Source organism: Schistocerca gregaria, chromosome 6 (assembly GCF_023897955.1).
Source record: "Schistocerca gregaria isolate iqSchGreg1 chromosome 6, iqSchGreg1.2, whole genome shotgun sequence".
Classification (NCBI taxonomy): Eukaryota; Metazoa; Arthropoda; class Insecta; order Orthoptera; family Acrididae; genus Schistocerca; species Schistocerca gregaria.
Genome location: NC_064925.1, coordinates 216,635,797 through 216,657,404, shown reverse-complemented (window position 1 = coordinate 216,657,404; position 21,608 = coordinate 216,635,797). Strand labels below are relative to the sequence as shown.

General features: G+C 40.2%; 1 protein-coding gene across 1 annotated transcript; it reads right to left on the bottom strand.

Annotated features, from left to right (window-relative positions):
- Positions 1 to 357: 357 nt before the first annotated feature.
- Positions 358 to 21,013, bottom strand: LOC126277893 (inositol oxygenase-like). The gene is made up of 6 exons (XM_049977448.1): positions 20,924 to 21,013; positions 10,896 to 11,067; positions 8,987 to 9,195; positions 4,001 to 4,137; positions 1,632 to 1,862; positions 358 to 717 (listed from the first exon to the last, which is right to left on the bottom strand). The coding sequence occupies exons 1-6, from the start codon at positions 20,942 to 20,944 to the stop codon at positions 609 to 611; spliced, it is 879 nt and encodes a 292-aa protein (XP_049833405.1). The 5' UTR covers positions 20,945 to 21,013; the 3' UTR covers positions 358 to 608.
- Positions 21,014 to 21,608: the final 595 nt, after the last annotated feature.

Genomic DNA, 21,608 nt, shown 5'->3' with positions numbered 1-21,608 from the left:
TATGATAAGAATTGCATGGGCTAGCAACTCATATTCTTTGATCTCTAGTACTCAGGAAAGTGACTAATGTTTCAAGGTTCTCATTTGTTTCACGAATCTGTCTTATTCAAGATTTCCCCTTGCGTTTGTTAACCATGCCCCTTAAGTAGACAAACTTGCTAAATATACACATTGCTATTATTCAGTGTGATCTAGGGATATAAAAGGAACGTCAAGATTAGATATCTGTTTGATTGTAATATGAGGACAATGTTTTAGTGGGACCACGTAATAGGTAACATCATTATCATTGCGCTTCGTCGGTACTCATTTTCTCTGAGGAGTTACTGCAAAGAGTAGGATAATAAGACAACTAAATACAGTTACATACAAAATTTTTATTCAAAAAAGAAATACAGAGTGGCATCGAATAAAAATATTTATTTATATAATGAAATTGTGTATATTAAAAAACTTACAGAAAAAGTTATTCAGTTTCCTAGTGATTAAACACACAACATAATGTACAGCATGTTTTTGATCAACCCTTCAGCGTTTGCTATGATAATATTTTCATACACTTATTTAGACCATGGAAACAACCGCAGACCCGTCGGACACATGGAACACTACCAGCTGAGCGTTCCAGGCAGGTACTTGTCTACGAGGCCCTGGTAGTACGGCTTGAGCGCGTCTATGTCTGGCGTCTCGTCGCTCTTCGTGTACAGATCGTACTTGCTGCAACAGACGACAAAGAAAAGTTGTTTAGTGACACGGAGCATTACCTACCGCATAGTACTAGTCGTTCAGGTGACATGTAGTCATTCATTCAAACATGGCAAGAATTACTATGCTTAAATTCAAGTATTACTTTCTTGGATGGAACGCTGAAGAGGTTTTTTTCTCATTAAATCAGTCTGGATATCTGCTTGAATTTCGAAATTAAATGTCAGTACAAAGAGGGCAATCCGTCCTACTTTCAACATCACATTTATTGACAATAATTGAGGTGGACAGGGTTCATTAGAGAAAATTTTTCACGCAAGTAACAAGTCATTTAACGTCAGATTGCCCCAGCCCCCTCCTACCCCTGCCAATGTCATCTGAAGAAATCTAAATGAATTGATGGTGGAAATGGGTTGTTTTTTCCTTTGAGCTAAGTATTACATTTACAATCCTGTATAACACAAGTAAATTTCTTTTTCCAGTGCTAAATACTAGACTAGGAAGCAATAAATTTTCATTTAAGGTAATTCCTTTGAATGCTTCTAGTGAAAGCGGAATGAACTGTAGCATTGATGTATCTGTGTTATATGTTTCACTGAGTGTGAAGAATGAATAAATAAAATTCATTTTTCTAGTTTAACAGTGGGACCTGTTCACCTCAATTATTGTTAATAAATGTGATGTTTAAAGTAGGATGGATTGTCTTCTTTGTTAGATGAAGTGCTTGAAGAACAGCAGACTGCAGACACTTTGCTATGAGAAGGACTATGAGTGTGATGAATGCATCATGTTCAGGTCAGGAAGAGAAGTAATATAGAAATTGGTGTGTGACATCACATTAGTCAGTCGAAAACTGTTATCTCAAGTAATAATTTGCAGTTGTGAAAGGATTCTTATCAGAGCAAGAGCAGACACACGCTACTTACTTGAACACCTTAACCCACTTGAGGGTTTCCATATCCTCCTCGTTGCAGAGGTGCATGTATTCCCCGTTGGTGTACCACGGGTAGAACGAGTGGAAGCGGATGATTCTGTGCGCGATTTCGGGCAGCTTGGAACCGTTATGCCTGAGAGCGTGGTAAAGGTACTCGTCGTGGCCCCACGACATCAACACGTTGTTCAGTCCACAGTGCGGTTTGTACATGCCGTACTTGGTACTGTAAAAGATAACAAACGACAAGCAAATCAGATTGTGCTCAAAAGACAACTTCACTGAAGATTTTAGGGTTTTTGTTAGGTTTCTCTGGAAACAAAAAAACCACATTTCTTAAATTACTCGGTAACTATGAACATAAAATGACTCAACACTGAGGTTACACCGTTTTGCACTGCAGTGAATGATGAAACACCTCAGTGTTTTCGCTATCCATGAGACCTTGTTATTCAGATCGTGTACCTAGCAGATAAATAACTGTAGAAAATTCAGAACATCTTATTTCAATGACAAATGCGTGAACTCGACAGTCTGATATGTCGCATGGACCTTCATCAATACGAATTCTGGAAATTGTATATAAGAAACGTCTGCTATGAGTAGGCCACATTTCATTGATGCACGGTTCTCAGTCCAGTAGAAGATTCACCAATATGAGCCACACAGGTCAGGTACTTTACCTGATTGTGTTTTACATTACAGCAACAGTCTAGCTTGGAAGCTAATCTACTTCAGTAGATGGTGAGAAGACGCATAAATTGGCCAGCCCGTTTCCTTGATCTTACACCTCTGGATTTCTTTCTGTGGGGTATGTTAAAGGAGAATGTGTAACGTGATGTGCCTACAACCCCAGAGGATAAGAAAAAACCTATTGTGGCAGCATGCGGTGACATTACACCAGATGTACAGCGGCGTGTACGACATTCGTTACGCCAGAGATTGCAATTGTGTGCAGCAAATGATGGCCACCACATTGAACATCTATTGGCCTGACATGTCGGGACACACTCTATTCCACTCCGTAATTGAAAACGGAAACTACGTGTGTACGTGTACCTCACCCCTCATGGTAATGTACAAGTGCGTCAGTGAAAAAGACCAATAAAAAGGTGTTAGCATGTAGACGTAATGTGCTGTTCCAGTCTCTTCTGTACCTAAGGTCCATCACCGTTCCCTTTGGATCCCTACATAATTCGGTGCTCTCCGATTTCACACGATCGAACAGCGGAGGAGTGGTACTCAAGCGTCAACTTAAGGTTACAATATCTCCGGATGTAATTAACATTTTACAATGCAACAAAAGGCACTGATTACGTATTTGTTTATATGTTCAGATGTGCTAACAAAAGTAACGGGGTTCCATTTAAAAAAAACGTAGGTTTGTGTTAAAAAACATACTTCCGTGATTTTTTTTATGGTTTGTATTAAGCAATTACACTAGCCGCTCTCCTCACGTTCGTTCTGTGGAATCGATTCGTCAGTATTTCATGTGGTTTATGAAATATATCTAGCGGTAATGTTAGGTGACTCATCCTATATATATATATATATATATATATATATATATATATATATATATATATATATATATATCAGTGCACGCTAAACAACTCTGCAAAAAAAAAAAATTCTAGTGAAGATCTAACTGACGAATGGACAAACATTAAAAATACCATAATACTGATCGCTAAACAAGAAATTTGGTGAAAAATCGAAAACGAATCGAAAAAGGAGACTTAAGATTTGGAACGAAGAATTAGAACAAGTGATTTAAAGCATACAGCGAGTTCTTACAGAAACAAACTGAGAAAGCTAAAGAAAAATATAATGAAATCAGAAATGAAGCCAAAAGAATAGTAGATCGTCATGAGATACGTTTATTGCAGCACTGATACTTCGATTTCCTTGCAGCTGTATCTTTTATTTTATTTTGATGTACAGCCGATTTCAAGAGAACTTTGTTTCATCTGCAGGTTCCTGGTCAACATGATGCACACATGTGACATCTACATTGCATTCAATTTGTACCTACAGATATTAGTTAAGTATTCATCAATTAACATGCATACATTAAAGTAAAACGCCACATAGTAGTCAAATACAATAATTATAGAAAATAATAAGAAAATTTGTGCAAAATATTGCAGGTTGCAAAAAAAACTACTAACGGGATATCCAAGTGTGAACCTGTCTCCGACACGTCTTGGATGGGATTCTAACTGGGAACGCCAGTCAGAATACTTTGTATTATCGTTATTGCCAATTTCTGAAGACCTGCATGTAGTATTTAGTCGTTGCGAGGTATTATGAAAGCAATTTGGCTAAAAAAGTAGAAGAAAGTTATTAATGTCAACGACGTACTTGTATCGTGGGTCCTTGCCGTCTGGGTTGTCGACGAAGCTGGTGTCCCTGTAGACGATGGAGTCGGCCCAGGCGCAGCCCACTGGGAAAGTATCGCCTACGACGGCCCACTGAGGCTCGTCGTAGAACGCCATGAACTGAAACGCAAGAAACACTTTACTTTCCCAGAAGACGAACCGGAAATTCTAGTTACCTAGGTCCTGCTCAAGAGAGACTCAATGTGGTGTTAAACAATCCTATTCCATAGCTCCTAGACCTCCGTGTTAACCAATCCTGCTCTAAAGCCCTCAAACCACAGCACAAAAAATTTTAAAAACCGTATCTCACAATTTTTAATAGAACATCTTTTGAGTAATATATAACGATTGCTCTCCGTAAGTTGACAGATTAAAAAATTACCTCCAGTCTGGCTATGAAGCAAATGCGATAACGGGGGCAGGCGTTTCACGACATGTGGCACGGCAGAGATCGTAATCATTAAAATATAAAAACTCTGTTTAACAAAGAGGGTCGTGTATAACAAATTGTACAATTCTTCATCTTAGTCTGAACACACCATTCAGATTTGTTGATCCACATACTGTCGCGCAAATCGGTAATTCACTAAGTACTTGGTATTAAGAAGATTTTTTTCCTTTACAGTTCTTACGTGTGGTAATTACTTGTCCCGAGACTGTTTTCCCCAGCGTTCTCAGCACATACTGACCTACCAAAGGCTACGAGTCCCATTTTTGGTTCAAATGGCTCTGAGCACTATTGGACTTAACATCTTAGGTTATCAGTCCCCTATAACTTAGAACTACTTGAACCTAACTAACCTAAGGACATCACATACATCCATTCCCGAGGCAGGATTCGAACCTGCGACCGTAGCGGTCGCGCGGTTCCAGACTTAAGCGCCTAGAACCGCTTGGCCACTTCGGCCAGCGAGTCCCATTTTCTTCAAGCATTTTCTTTTATTCCAGTTTCTCTCCTGTTTTCTCCCACGTCTGTTCTCCTTTCTCTCTTCCTTGTTCTCCCTTATCTACACAATTAACTAATGCCTGGATCATGTATTACCTATAGCAGTCAGTAACTTAATGAAAAACGGTTCCACCGGTCGGTTCGTAAACGAAAGACCCCCATGTTTAATGAAAGATATCTTTCTTCATACACTAATTCGATTTACTATGGAGGATTGGTTGTTGTTCTTATGACAGCGGTCGTTTTCAACTCTAAGACTGTTTCGATTCAACCTTCCTTGCTGGTCTACTCTGTACAAGCCTCCTCATCTCTGCATAGTGATGGAAACCGACATTCATTTCAATCTGCTCACTACAGTGCAGCCTTAGTCTCAGTATACAGTTTTGACAGACCTCAGGTGACTCCGTCATCAAACTGAGTAATTTGTTATATCTCTGGAAGTGTGTGAACTACCGGTTCCTTCTTTTAGTCAAGTTGTGGCATAAATTTCATTTCTCTCCAATTCGATCCAGAATCACTGGAGGATTTATGTAACGTAATTCTTGTGATCGCTGAAGACATCTTTCTAAAGTGTTTCCCTCCTCTAAGAATGGCATTGTACGTTATTTATATGATAAGGCTAAGAAGAGAAGGCTTCGCTAATCTTTAATCGAATAAAATGTTAGCTGTTCTAAGACACATTGTTATCAACTGCAAGGGTTGAAAGGAAATCCATTGTAATAATGCGAAGGAGGCTCGAATAATTAACACTCAGACTAGTGCAAGAGTTTAAAATCAGGAAATACGTTGCTCATTGCCACCATTCATAGTAATTTGTTTACTGAAGATCCAACATGAGACGCGAAAGATTATCTCCGTTAGTGAAGTTTTATTCAGGAAATCAGAGTGATACGGTTCGATGGCTCCACAGACGTGGTCGCTGAAAATCAATATTAACTGGTTCGGTAACTTAAAGAAACCGAACGTGAGCAGGCTGTTAGCTACAAACGCACATAAAGAAAACGTAAATTAAAATATTGGTGTGTCTGTGCAGCAGATAGACATGATGGATGGTTAAATGTTAATCTGGGACAGGACACTAAAGAAACGAGCTTTTAACATTGAAAGTTTCCTCTTACAATGCTAACTTTCAGAAACTAATTTTTCTAGATCGCCGACATAGTGAAAAATTTCTGTGGAATTCTTGTTGTACATTTCTTTCTCTTGTGTTGATCTCTTATATCGAAATTTTTCACGCACTCACGATTTTGTGCTTTGTTGTCGCTATGACTATGCTTTAGATGAAATAATAAATACTTGAATCCAAATGTACGAGATTTATCAGGATATCGAATTCCAGCTATCTGAAGGTGCCGACAGAAGAAGGTTGTATTTCGTCCCTTACTTAACTGTAACATGACCTCCACGATATGTCACTAGAACGTAAAGTGAGAACACTTTGCGATTCTGCTCCCACATCAGCCTATTCGTAGCATACTGACGTAAAAGTCTGAGGCAGAAATAAGTAAAGAACCCAGGTCGTGTGTATGACTTTATCCAAAAAAATCCAACGAAAGGAGATCGGGCCCCCTATATCACTGGGAACTGGCCTTATGAAATGACATAGGAGAAGTTTAATCTGTTTACGTCTTCGTGTGGGTGCGTTTCGGGTCAGAAGCGCTGCTATGGTTGAGTAATGTGTTAAGTCGCTTTGAAGACAGTGTCTGCTGATTATTCACATATTTCGTGTTATAAATGTTTGTTGAGATTCTGACTCGCATCGCGCAGCATGGAATAGTATAAGCTCCAGCATTTCCAGATTTTTAACGTTCATTTCGCTGTATTCAAAATAGGCGATTGTTGTTAGGTGAAATGATCAGTTTTCGTGGCATGGTACAAAACCGGGTTTACGTTAATTCACTCAAGTAATAGCACTGTTAATTCATCACACCCACGTCTAATGGAATGTTTTCATTATTTTCCAATGAATGTGAAGGAGTGTTTCTTTAAAGTTGGGAAAATAGAAGACTAGGTACTGGCAGAAGTTAAACTGAGAGGATAGGTCTGAGTCATGCTTGCGAAGCTCAGTCAGGAGAGCACTTTCTCGCGATAGGCAAAAGTCCCGAGTTCGAGTGTTCGTCCGAAAAGCAGTTCCAGCCTTCCTGGAAGTTTAATATGGAATTCTTGTTGTTCATTTCTTTCTCTTGTGTTGAACTCTAACATCGCATTTTTCATGTATTCCCGATTGTGAGCTTTGTTGTAGCTATGACTCTGCTTTAGATGAAATAATAAATATTTGAATCCAAATGTTCGAGATTTATTCCTAATCCTGAGTCACTGTTTAAACATTCGATAGTGTGCCTGCATCCAGTTACCACATGCAACTTTACAGACTTTCTGCCTTCAGCAGGTATTCCCGTGTTAGAGAGCGGCTATTATAATCAGTATACACGTTTCTCAGTATCTAAATACGCAATACGCTTCAGCCATGTCTTTGCATGCTTTTCAGGCCAGAAGGTACGACTATCTGGAGATGCCTAGAGAGCTGGTGTACTACGTGACTGCTGTGTGTATTTACAATTCAGATTTCAAAATTCAGAAGGTTAGATTAACAGACTGGGCCATGCATAATCACTCAATGTAACTTTCCTACAAAGTCGGCTGCTTAAACGCTCTTGAAACAAGATTATGAACTTATCACAAGTTAGTGCCTTCATAGAATTCACTCAAATGTTCATTGATACCCACTACTCTCTCGCGTTGCGCGAAGTAAGTTATGCACACCCTACCAGTGTGTTCTAGTCGTTTTACAATATCAATTCGTGGAACTCAACTTTATAAAGAGGAGAGCATTTATTGAGGACCTATTTGAGGATACGTATTCGTACGTACTCCGAATAAGTAGCAAAAATTAGGCAGCTGACAATACCTAAAAAATAGAGATCTTAAGGCAAAAGAAATGGTATTCATGAAAAGCTATGGGTGCAGAAAGTTGACAGTGGTTAAAATTGAAATGAAGTGATCAAAAGTTTTTGAAATTTGTGTTACAGGAGACTGATGGACTGAATGAGTAAGGATTTAACGATTCAACAGGAAAGAGTACGTACGAGGGCGTGCTCAAAAGTAATGCCTCCGAACTTTTTGAATAGAACAAACGTTACCAACATTCTGCACCTTTGTTCTTCGTGTCTACATATTAACAGCCCTGTGCTGCTAGAACTCTCCAAACTGAAGCGTGTAACACGGCGATGGGTAACGTAACTATGTCGGCACGTGCGAGAATCGAGTTAACGATTCGAAGAGTTCGTCCACACATGGGACATCCTCGCCTTCAGCATGACAATGCTACACCACACAAGAGCGCCGCGTCACCTCTAAGAATCCCACGGTTTGGATTCAATGCCGTCGACTATCCTCCATACAGTCCCGACTTGGCCAAATCTGATTTTCGTCTGTTCCTGAAACTTGAAGAATACTTTCAAGTGCCGTACTTTGATAGTGATGAAGCGGTGCCATCAGAGACTAGTGTGTGACTTCGTCAACAAAGTCATTCACAGTAACGGTACCAACAAACGGATCTCTCGTTGGGACAAATGTGTTCATCGCCATGGTGACTATGTAGAGAAATGAAGAATAAAGAAGTAGAATGTTAATGACACTTGCTTTTTTTAAATCTTTAAGAGTATTCAGATAAAAATTTTGGGGGCCCTACTTTGCAGTACGTCCTCATAACAAAGAAGACATTGCGTCCCAGAGCTAGGAATCTGGTTGCTTATTTGACACGAACATTCGTTGGGATTTTCGATCTGAGGGATAGCCCCAGTTATGAGTAAACGACGTTTAATACTGAATGTGACTGAATACCGTAAGTAAAACGAAGGTCGATAGCCGAGAAATTGTTGGCACCTGAAGCAAAAGGCAGTTTTTGTGACACATAGCGCTTGGTGCCTTGTAGGGTCGCCGTTTAAACAGGTGAAGTGCCAGCCGACATTACAGAGTCTCATGTGATTTCGTACAAAACACAAACAAGCGAGGTAGACACACCTTGCCCAGGTCGTGTATGAGTCCGGTGAGCTGCAGCCACTCACAGTCCGGGAAGTCTTCACGGATGCGCTCGGCCGTCTGGTAGGCGTGCACGATGTTGGGCACGTCGACGTCCGGGTCACTCTCGTCCACCAGCTTGTTCAGCGTGTCGAGGGCTTCCAACACGGGAGCGCGGAACTTGTCGAACTTGCGCCACTTCTCGTGACGACCTGAGGATAAAAAGGGGCTAAGTTCGGCTGTCCCCTTTACCTCGTGCAGTTTTTACCCTCAGATGGAGATCTGTAGCTCTGATAAAGTCTCTCTTCTAATGCAACTTAAAATATGTGAGCAAGGATACACAATAACGAACAAATAAGTACAATTACCTTATTACTTTACCATGTGATTTGCCAACATCGGGTGTCCCTAGTGCTAATATGTTACGTCAAAAATTCGCTGGAGCTTATAGGTGAATGAAGTTATGGACGCTATAAGAGGTACATATAAGGTGCTATTGTGCCCTAGCAAAGCGCAGTAACTGCTTTAGTACGATGAAGTATAGGGTGGCGCAAAATAGGTGTTGAAAAGCACTACTATACTGTGGCTCAACTGTATGCCGCAAACGGCTTCGTTGTGATACTGTTGTGTTGTAGCTCTGGGAGCTCTATAGCTAAGGCCACGACGTCTCATTTCACGTACCAGAATAGAGGCACTAACATTGGAACAGCATTTGTTGATCGTACCAAGTTCTGGACGTACCGTTGCCGGTGAGACGCGCATTTAACAGCACACTCGTCCAAGAACAGTACCATGCGGAATGAGCACCTCTCGGTGAGGTTACGATACAGAACTTGAATTAAAATTCAAACATCCTCTCGTACAGAGTCTGTGTGATGTTCTTACTGTTATTAACACGTTTCTTAACTGTTTTGAAAAGACCGGATCCATACATGGAGGGACAGTCAGCAGGACGACACTGGAGAATATGGAACGGGTGCGAACCTTGTACAACGAGGAGCCCACTACACACAAGGACACTCTGCACAGCGATTCAGGACGTCACGACGGTCTCTCCAGAGGATAATCAAAGAGAAACTTAACCATTTCCCTCACAAAAATCAAAGGTGGCAACCTTTGGAGGTTACGTATGTGGAGCGGCGATATTATTTTGTAAATGGGATGACTGAGGCCTTTGAAAATATAACAGTCGATACGGATCAGATGTAATTGGTGATGAGGCATCTTCCATCTCCATAGGTACACCAACAAACACAACTGGCTCCAAGGGCTATTGTATCTCTAACGCTCAAGCTGCTAATCCATCTCAACAACAAAAAGTGAACGTGCGGGGCACAGTCAGTGCACAAACCATTACGTGCCCATTTTTATGGAGAGAGCTGTCCCCGCGGACAAATACAGCAGGTACTGGAACGCGTATTTTTACCGGCTGTGAGACGTGGCTGAATGCCCCGAAACTTCTGGTTCACGCTGGATAGAGCATATCCACACCGTACAACGCTTTCGATTTCTTTCTGGAGACCTTCAGAGATCCGATGGTCCTCCTGTCCGCTTTACCAGTCACTGGAAATCTTGCGTAATGGTCTCCTTATGGTACCGATCTCAACACGTGGGATTATTTCGAAGATACATCTACAACATTCCAGGGCGTTGGTATTGCAATTTCCAGAGAGATCTGTGCAGTCTAAAACAATGCTTTTCAAAACGTCGGAATTCAGTTTGGGGCTCTATACAATCAACACTACAGAAGGAAAGCACTTTGAAACCTTCTGTATTAAATTTCAGCTTGTCTTCCGTAGCTTGATATTCTGTCAACAATATAATGTTTTGTAGTCGACAAGAATTTTATAGCCCCTATTCTGAGCCATCCGTTTGTAGGTACTTGTGTTGTGAGAGACGCTCGGGTACTTACTCTTGACGAAGTCCACTGTCTGGTGCGTGTGCATGGCGAGGTAGAGCCTGCGCACTCGCTCCTTGACGGGGTCATTCTCGTCGATGGTGTAGTCGCGGAACTGCGAGACCGGCTTCCCTGCGTACAGAGGTTCCGGCCTGAGCAGCTCCGAAGGGTCGAGCAGCGGCTGCGGCTGTGGGCAAACGAAAACCAGGGTTAGCGTGGCCGCAACAACACAATATAATCTACATCTACATGGATACTCTGCAAATCACATTCAGGTGCCTAGCAGAGGGTTCATCGAACCACCTTCACAATTCTCTATTATTCCAATCTCGTATAGCGCACTGAAAGAATGAACACGTATCTTTCAGTACTAGCTCTGATTTCCCTTATTTTATCGTCCTAATCGTTCCTCCCTATGTAGGTCGGTGACAAAAAAATATTTTCGCATTCGGAGGAGAAAGTTGGTAATAGGAATTTCGTGACAATATTCCGTCGCAACGAAAAACGTCTTTCTTTTAATGATTTCCAGCCCAAATGCTGTATCATTTCTGTGACACTCTCTCCCATATTTCGCTGTCTTTGTTTGAACTTTTTCGATGTATTCCGTCAGTCCTATCTGGTAAGGAACCCACACCGCGCAGCAGTATTCTAAAAGAGGACGGACAAGCGTAGTGTAGGCAGTCTCCTTAGTAGGTCTGTTTTATTTTCTAAGTGTCCTGCCAATAAAACGCAGTCTTTGGCTGACTTTCCCCGCAACATTTTCTATGTGTTCCTTCCAATTTAAGTTATCCGTAATTGTAATGCTTAGGTATTTAGTTGAACCTACGGCTCTTAGATTAGACTGATTTATCCTGCAACCGAAGTTTAACGAGTTCCTTTTTGGATGACCTCACACTTTTCGTAATTTAGGGTCAACTGCCACTTTTCGAACCATTCAGATGTCTTTTCTAAATCGTTTTGCAGTTTGTTTTAATCTCATGATGACTTTATTAGTCGATAAACGACAGCGTCATCTGAAACAACCGAAGACGGTGCTCAGATTCTCTCCAAAATTATTTATATAGATGAGGAGAAGTAAAGGGCCTATAACACTACCCTGGGGAACACGAGAAACCACTTCTGATTTACTCGATGACTTTCCGCCAATTACTATGAACTGTGAGCTCTCTGACAGGAAATCACAAATCCAGTCAAATAACATCTACATCTACGTAATTACTCTGCTATTCACAATAAAGTGCCTGGCAGAGGGTTCAATGTACTACCTTCATGCTGTCTCTCTACCGTTCCACTCTAGAACGCCAAGCGGGAAAAACGAGCACTTAAATTTTTCTGTGCGAGTCCTGATTTCTCTTGTTTTATCGTGATGATCATTTCTCCCTACGTAGGTGGTGTGGTGCTGTGACTTCTACTGTGCTTCGCACGACGCACCACACACAGGTATCGCCACAGTGGGTGCCAACAGAATGTTTTCGCAATCGGAGGGGACAACTGATGATTGAAATTTCACGAGAAGATCCCGTCGCAACAAAAAACGCCTTTATTTATTGCTTGCCACTCTAATTCACGTATCATGTCTGTGACACTATCTCCCCTATTTCGCGATAATACAAAATGAGCTGCCTTTCTTTCTACTTTTTCGATGTCATCCGATAGTCCCACCTGATGCGGATCCTACACCGCACAACAATATTCCAGAATAGGGCGGACAAGCGTAGTGTAAGCAGTCTATGGTAGATCTGTTGCACCTTCTAAGTGGTCTGCCTATGAATCGCAGTCTTTGACAATATCATCTGTGTGATCGTTCCAATTTAGGTTATTTGTAATTGTGATCCCTAAGTATTTAGTTGAATTTACAGCCCTCACCTGGCGATTACTTCTTGGAGAGCACTTGATCTTACGCACTGAGTCCAAGATAGGACGCACGCACAGCAAATACATAACTTAAAATTAAAACAATAGTTTAATAAACATGACTTTTTAATTTACCACGTTTTTAAATCGGAGTAAAAATTGCAAAATAATTTCTTCAAGCCCCATATAGATTCTTATCCCCACAAAGACGGCATGAAATTTTTTTATTGTGAATTTTTAATAGCCATGAAAATACTCCCTATGAAGAAAAGCGGAAAAGGCCCACAAAGAACCGAATGGGACGGAAATCTGTAGATGTGATGTACACGTGCAGATCCACAAATCACTAGAGTTTCAGAAAAAGTGGATGATTTCTTCATAGCAAAGAGATATCTGGAGACGCCGTGGGTAGCGGTGGGATAGCAGCCTGACTGTTACCCACCATACAACGTGACACCTACGAGTGATGCTCTGGGATGTCGCTTCTTTGTATAGCAGGACCCCTCTGGTTGTCGTTCGTGTCACTCTTGTAGGACAGCGGCACGTCGACGATATCGTACGTCCCGTTTTGTTGATCTTCATGGTAAACCTTTCTGGGCTTACATTTCAGCAAGATAATGCCCACACACACTTCGAGAGTTTCTATTGCTTCTCTTTGTGCTTGCCGAACCCTACCTTGGCCAGAAAGGTTGCTCGATCACTCCCCAATCGAGAAATTTTGTGGCATTATGAAAAAAGCCCTCTAATCAGCTCGGGATTTTGAAGTGCCAATTGGACAGAATTTGGCACGATAACCGTCTGGAGGATATCCAACCATTCTATCAATAATGCCAAGCGAATAACTGCTTGCATAATAGCCAGAGATAGAGCAACGTTTCATTGACTTCCTGAATTTGTGAAACTTTTCCTCTTGAATAAATCATTCAATTTTTCAAAAATTGTAATCATTTCTTCGTGTGTAAATGTACATAACATCTACGGATATCCTTCCCATTCGGATAATTCGTTCGTGTTGCGTTTTTATAGCTATTACAAATGGAAAGGAAATGTCGTTTGATTAGGGCCTCCCGTCGGGTACACCTTTCACCTGGTGCAAGTCAATTTGCACTATCACGTAATAGGGGAGAGAGTGTGGCAGATATGATACGCGAGTTGGGATGGAAGTCATTAAAGCAAAGACGTTTTTTGTCGCGGCGAGTTCTATTTACTAAATTTCAGTCACCAACTTTCTCTTCCGACTGCGAAAATATTTTGTTGAGCCCAACCTACATAGGTAGGAATGATCATCAAAATAAAATAAGAGAAATCAGAGCTCGAACAGAAAGATTCAGGTGTTTGTTTTCCCCGCGAGCTGTTCGGGAGTGGAGTGGTAGAGAGTTAGTATGATTGTGGTTCGATGAACCCTCTGCCAAGCACTTAAATGTCAATTGCAGAGTAGTCATGTAGATATAGATGTAGACGCCATTTTGGCGACTTGGGGATGAAATTACGATGATTAGGACAAGACAACACCCAGTTTCCGGGCGGAGAAAATTTCCAACCCAGCCGGGAATCGAACCCGGATCTTCGGATTGACACTCAGCTACCGGGGGCGGACGCTATTACAAATGCAAACAAATTTTCCGGATCGTTTATGTGAGGTTATAAATCTGTATGGGGCTGGGAGAAACATTTTATTCTTTTAGTCGGATTGCAAACCGTAGTATATTAAAAATTCATTTTAGTTAAATAAATATTTTGTGCTTTTTAGTCTTGTTTATCTGAAATTTTTCAATCGATATCTAAAATTTTGATTAGATTACAACAGAGGCATTTGATACATTTCAGATTTCTTTAATTTCTCTTTACCATACCCTACGTATATCTGGTGAAAAAACCCAGAATTAAAAAACTGTATTCGAGATCACACAGAGGTTTACCGCAACCGTTCTTCTCAAAAATCATTTGCGATTGGAACAGACGACAGTCAAAAAGCGAGTTAATATTGCAATGTCTTTGATATCTGAGTTTTGTTTAAAATTTCATGCGACTGTCTCTTGGAAAAAAGTACTGTAATGTACGAGTACATCATTAGTAGTGTGCTGCTAGATACACATCGGTTAAATATCTCGACATAATGCGAAGCGATATGAAAAGGATGGACGGTAGTAGGGAAAAGTTTACTGAGAGACTCTTGGAAAGTGCGGCTCACCTATAGAGGAGACCTCGTATAGAACACTACTTCGACACACTACGTACTGCTCGAGCATTCGGGATACCAACCATGTCTGACTGAAGAGAGATATCGCTGCATTCAGAGGTGTGCTGCTAGGTTTGTTCTTGGTATGTTCGATCAGGGTGGAAGTACTGTATTACATACATGATTCGTGAACTCAAATGGGAATGACTGGGGAGATTTTCGCGAAACGTTGTTAAGAAAGTTTTGAAAAGCTACATTTGAAACTAACTGCAGGACAATTCTATTTCCGCTAAGTAAATTTCGCGTGAGGACTACGAGGATAAGAGAAATTTATACGTAGGCATGACGTTTTTCTCTCGCGTCATTTGCGACTGGAACAGAAAAGGAAAAGTTTGGTAGCTGTACAAGGTATCCTCCGGTATGCACCGGACGTTGGATTGCGGAGTACGTACGTAGCTGGAGATGTAGATGTACCCGCACAACACGCATGTCAGCTGAGACGTCAGGCGTCACCAACCCTTTTTCCGCCGCTCCTGACGCTACCCATAGACGGACAGAATCCGAGTTGGTATTGCATCCAGTTCTTAGCTTAAAATTTAAAGTCTTTCTCTAAGAAGACAGATTAAAATCAGCTGAAAAATTTTACCGAACAGACAGAGAAGAAAGCGACGTAATAAAAACGTGCCAAAAAAGACATTCATTGATGCAAGGCGTTATCAGCAGTAAGTTTGGATAACTTCCCGACGAAAATTCTTTTGCCAACTGTTGAGTCAATAGTCAGTGTAAAAGTTTTCTGTTTTTTATTTCAGGAACGACCTACGGCAACCACCGATGGCTTGTACAGATGTGTCCGTAGTTGAAATAGAAAGAAGCGTAGCAGGTAGGCAAGCCTGGTAAAAGTACAAGATACCAACATTACTAACTTGTCTACATCCATATCCTACATGATTACTCTCCAAGACACATTTCGGTGTATGGTAGAAGGGTCATAGAAGCATTTTCAGACTGTTTGTCGACCGTTCCAGAGTAACGCTTGAGAGAAAAAGGAAGTAATTTACGTTAGGTTTTCCTTATTTTATTACAGTGGTCATTTCTGCCTATGTTGGTAAGGGTCTGCAAAATATTTTCACATCTAGAGGAGACTCTTGGTGACTGAAATTGTGTGAAAAGAGCTCGACCCAACGAAAAAAGTCTTTGCTCTAATGACTGCCACCACAACTAGCGTATCACATCCATAACAGTCTCTCCCCTAGTTCGTGGTGATACAAAACAAACTATCCTTCTATGATCTTTTTGGGTGTCCTCCGTCAACCTCCTCCGTTAACGATACCGTTCCGCCCAGCAGGATTCCAGAAGAGAACGGACAACTGTACTGTAGCCTATCTCATTAGTAAATTTGTTTCATCTTCCAAGAATTTTGCGAACAAAACTTTATTTTTCGGTCTTCTTTCCCACTTTGTTTTCTATGTGATGATTCCAGGTTCATTTGTTACTAATTGTAAACATCACGCATGTAGCTGAAAACAATTTTTTTTCATTTATTGTGTAACTGAAATTCAACTGTCACATGAATGATACCACTTTTGTTTACTGGATGACTTCCCGTCATCTACTTCGAACTGTGAGCATTCTGACAGGATATAAGGAATCCAGTCGCACAACGGAAGCGACAGTCCATAGACATGTAATTCGATTACAACTGACTTATGAGAAACGTACCAAAAGACTTCTGAAAATCTGCAAATATGGAATCAGCCTGAGATTCTCCGTCGAGCATCTACTACTTATTCACTATCACTAACTTCCCTACCGGAACTTTCCACGTACTTTTGGACCAATGTGTTTTGTTTGGAGTAGGCAGTTAAGAGAAATCTTTATAATGTGATAATTTTGTGTATGCATTATTATTCCGACTCGATGTTTGACAGCTACAGAGAATTAACGATAGTTCCGTATCTATCGGTTGCGTGAAAAATGGTACATAATTCTGAGTCCTTTCAGCACTATCCGTACATCTCGTTTCATTTTCCATTAACTGTAGCAGCATATTCTTTAAGTCCTCAGACGGCTGCGGACTAATGTCGTGCTCTCAGTCAAAATTATGATCCGAAGATTTTCGATTGTGAGGGTCCTAGAATTACGTATTAGAGCGTACGTTGAATTTTTTTTTATGAGTGTTCGTGGTACGCACTGAAATACTTATAAACATCTGTTTTTTTCTGCATGGAATGTCAAGATGTATCTGCTTTGGATGGATAACTATGGCAATTACTTGTGAAGTGCAGTGTCCAGCTGAATTTGTGTTATAACGAACATTACTATACATATTGTGGGTGAGAAGATGTAGTACCTGGCCCAAAATGAAACCTGCTCCTGTGAAACAGTACAAAGGGAGCTACGAAGAAGGGTGTACTGACTACACGCAGCATACAGGCAATGTCTATAGGCAGGAAATATACTAACATGGTGTGACGCTAAGTTTTGTGGTCATCTACGCAGATTCCAAGGTCATATTACTGTTAGAAGTGTATAAAATACGTAGTTGTAAACATATTGAGACATGAAATAACGAATTAAAATCACTGCATACAGTGCGAAACGAACCCAGACGCTTATGCATTTTGCGAGTTCAGTCGGAGTTACGAACAGTCAGTAGACAATGGGAAAATAAATACGGTGAGTATGAGAATATGTGAAAACTGATTGTACAGGCAGCAAGAGGAATCTACTTATCAAGGCGAAGGTAGTGTATTCCTATCATAACTGCGAACGGCACACACCTGTCGATGTGTAGCAACAGAAGATGATTGTACAAGAAATTACATCTCTTCATTTTTGCCGTAGATGATAATATGCTGATACATGAGGTAAACCAGTCAAGGACGACAGGATAATTCCTACAGAGATATGCAGTTAATTACATGAAATGGATGTTCAGCAGAGATCTGCTTTTGAAATTATCACCATTATTAGGAAAGTTGGAAAGTTATTTGCTGTAGTTATTAGTTATCGACACTACCCGGCCCATCTAACTACCAAAAACTCCATTTTTATATTACAAAAACGAATTATCACATTACTTATTTAGTTTTATTGACAAACATGAGTAATCTGGAAGCATTCTCTTTACATTAACAACATAATTAATCTTTATACTTGAATGTAATTTGGCTATACATCATTTTCAGTTTGCTATCAAAGTTAATATAAATCAGGTATCAATAATATTTGTCACAATAACAAATCATCCTTATTGTTAGGTTCAGTGAACTTTACAAAAAGTGGTGAATTTAATTGATTTCGTCTTGCATCGCAGCTATCATTCCTTTTCAACGATGGCATACTGTTAGCAAATAAATTCGTCGAAGAGTTTACATATCATGTATCTTCAATTAAGCATTCCTGTCCCTACATAAATTTATATATGACTACCACATTGTCTTAGAAGAGCATGATTGAAAATCACAGATTATTGTGATGACATTCTCTCCAAAGTCAGCTATTTTTCATTTATCTCCAGATATCATCCAAATGACGTTAAATAAATAAAAAATTATTTCTTCTTACTAATGTACATATAACCTCATAAGCGTTAAAGACGATCCCCACTTACTAATTCCTAAGTGTTTGGTATATTTGAGAATGGTGTTTGAGTTGTAAACCTGCAGAATTAAAGAGACGTATCGTCTAACTACTTTACATGTTAGTATTTGTCTATCCATTTGGACTGCGCATCCAGATAGCCTTCTAATCGGTGATTCAAGTAAACCGAATGATGTGTGTCCTGTAACATATTTCTTTGGCGGAACGGGGAGAGGAGAAAGTTTAGTTACACAATTGAAAAAATTATTGTGTAAGTTGTTACTAAACATATCTTCACGCTATATAGAGATGATAACATCAATGTCTCAGTTTTCTTCCTGCTTACGTAACTGAAGTTTAGGGTACAGGTTTTAAAATGTATCTTATCATTTTATGTTTTTACTGTTCCACAATAACTGCAGTTGTTTAAAGGATTGTGACACGATAAGGTACAGCCTACATTTAGCTCGCAATTTTTACAATTTTTTACTTGTTGTTAAGCATTGAGTCTTACACAAGTTAAAGCGTTGCTAGAGGAAGTTACTGAGTAAGTGAATCACTTTGGATTTTGGTTGTTCCTCGAAAACAGAACGAGAGTCATATTGCGTAACTTCGTCTATAGAGTTTAGTTATCATATTATGTCACTATTAGTTATTTGTGGAACTCATTTCACATGTCTTGTTGCATGACAATACTGTTATTCTACTACCGAGCACTATTACTGAGGGTGGAATTTCACCTCACTCTCTCGCTTCTCCCATTGACGACACCCTTTAGTATCTACCATCGTTACCACTGGGCAAACATCAAGATTAGACTTTTAGGTTCATAGCTTTCGAATATACTACGTTTACACAGAATTAAGCTTTGAAAAGCCTACAACAATATATTCACTAAAGTAACTCCAGTCAAGAGGTAAAGGCTACGGAATCTTGAAAATCTCTGTTTCAGAGTTGTAACAATATGTCGTTACAAATTGTTGAGGAGAATTCTTGCTCCTCCGACAATTGTGTGTTAAGGGGAGTAGGACATCAAACAGGCCGACTTGGAGCAGGAGAGGCACCACACGACATTTTAATTTCCACTGTCTATACTTTCACAAATAAATTCATAAAACTTTGTCAATACGACGAGGAAGGATTCAGGATTCAAACTCATAGCAATGTAAGTTCAAAAGTATAACAAAATAAATTTTTTTTAGGTGTGAAATTTCATAATTTTTTCACTTACTATTTGCTGCATTTGTTGCTATAGGTACACGTTTCTTCACAAGTAAGAGAGATTCTTTGATGGATTTTGCACAGCATACAAACAATACTTACAGGTGTATGAAACTCTAGAATTTATTTGATTAATGGAAAAATGAAAGAGCTGTTAAATTTTAAACTTCATGTTTCGAAAAAAATTGTATTTTATGGTTAATTATCTCCATTTTTAGCACAGTTTTTCACAGATTTGGAAAATTCTAGAGTTTCATACACCTGTAAGTATGGTTTGTATGCTGTGCAAAATTCATCGAAGAATCTCTCTTACTTGTGAAGAAAAGTGTACCTATAGCAACGAATGCAGCCAGTAGCAAGTGAAAAAATGATGACATTTCACATGTAAAAATATATATATATATTGTTATATTTTTGAACTTCCACTGCTATGAGCGTGAATCATGGACCATTCCGGGTCATGCTGACAATGTTTAAAATTTGTTTTTAAAAGTATAGACAGTGAAAATTACAATGTCGTGTGGTGCCTCTCCTGCTCCAAGTCGGCCAGTTTGACGTCCTACCCGACTTAAACTAGATTCTGCAAAATAATTTACCAGACAGATAAATATTTATAAAGGCTATTGTTAAGACAGTAAAATAACGCAATAGATCGAACATGGGAAATATGGAATAATTTATAACATGTAAATATCTGATACTGAGCCGATTTAATAAATTTCTGAGAAGGGAGGAAACAAGATGAATTGTCGTGTGACAAGGGCCTCCCGTCTGGTAGACCGTTCGCCTGGTGCAAGTCTTTCGATTTGATGCCACTTCGGCGACTTGCGTGTCGATAGGGATGAAATGATGATGATTAGGACAACACAACACCCAGTCCCTGAGCAGAGAGAATCCTCGACCCCGCCGGGAATCGAACCCGGGCTCTTTGGATTGACACTCTGTCGCGCTGACCATTCAGCTACCGGGGGCGGACAGGAAAGAAGATGAGTTTTGTCGATGGCAAAATCATTAGCTGCGAAGCACAAGCATCCACTGCTCATTCCTGGGACAACAGTAGCGTACGGTCCTTTTGAAGAGACCGTCCGAGAACGGACCTGAGTTGTCGAGTCGTAAACCACGTGAATTCTCGAATGGCGGACAGGGTAATGTATCCCACGTCTCGCCGAGAGAGCTCCGGTGCTCAGTAAATGCGCTGTGTACTCACCAGGGGCACTGCAGTGGCCATGTTGCTGAAGAGCGAGACCGCAGACAGCCGTGGACAGTCAGTAGCTGCGTCTGTGGCGCTAGGAAGAGTCGCAGGGGCTCCACTATTTATTCGGAGTAATTATCGTTTATTTTCTCCAAGGTCACGACACCCGACAATGGCGAATGTCATGTGAGATTGCGTCAGAAACGTTTCTCGCCGTCTCTTGACCCCACAGTGTGCAAAAGTGCTGTCTATACTTACTGATAAGGTTACGAAGCCTATTAAAGTAGTTAGCAGTACTGCCGGCTAATGAAGAAAATAAAAGCGAACACAGTATCAAAACAGCTGTGTGATTACATTGAAGAGTTTCTAAAAACAGAACAAGTATCAACGGAGAGAAGTCTACGGACGTAATAGTAACTTGGGGGTACCTCAGGGTGGTATTATAGGACCATTACATTTCACATTACATATAAATAACCTGGTGGATTACGGTGAAAATCCCAGGAGGCATTTCGCAAATGAGAATAGTATGTTGAGTTGTCACAAGAGTTTTCGTGTTTTCCAGTCCACATTATTCAGCTTTACTTGTGTCCATTTCACTATGCCTATAATATATCTGATACAGAAAGTAACAACACATTTTTTTCATATGGTTTCAATGTTAATTTCGATCACTTGATTAATTGTTATATCATTAGGC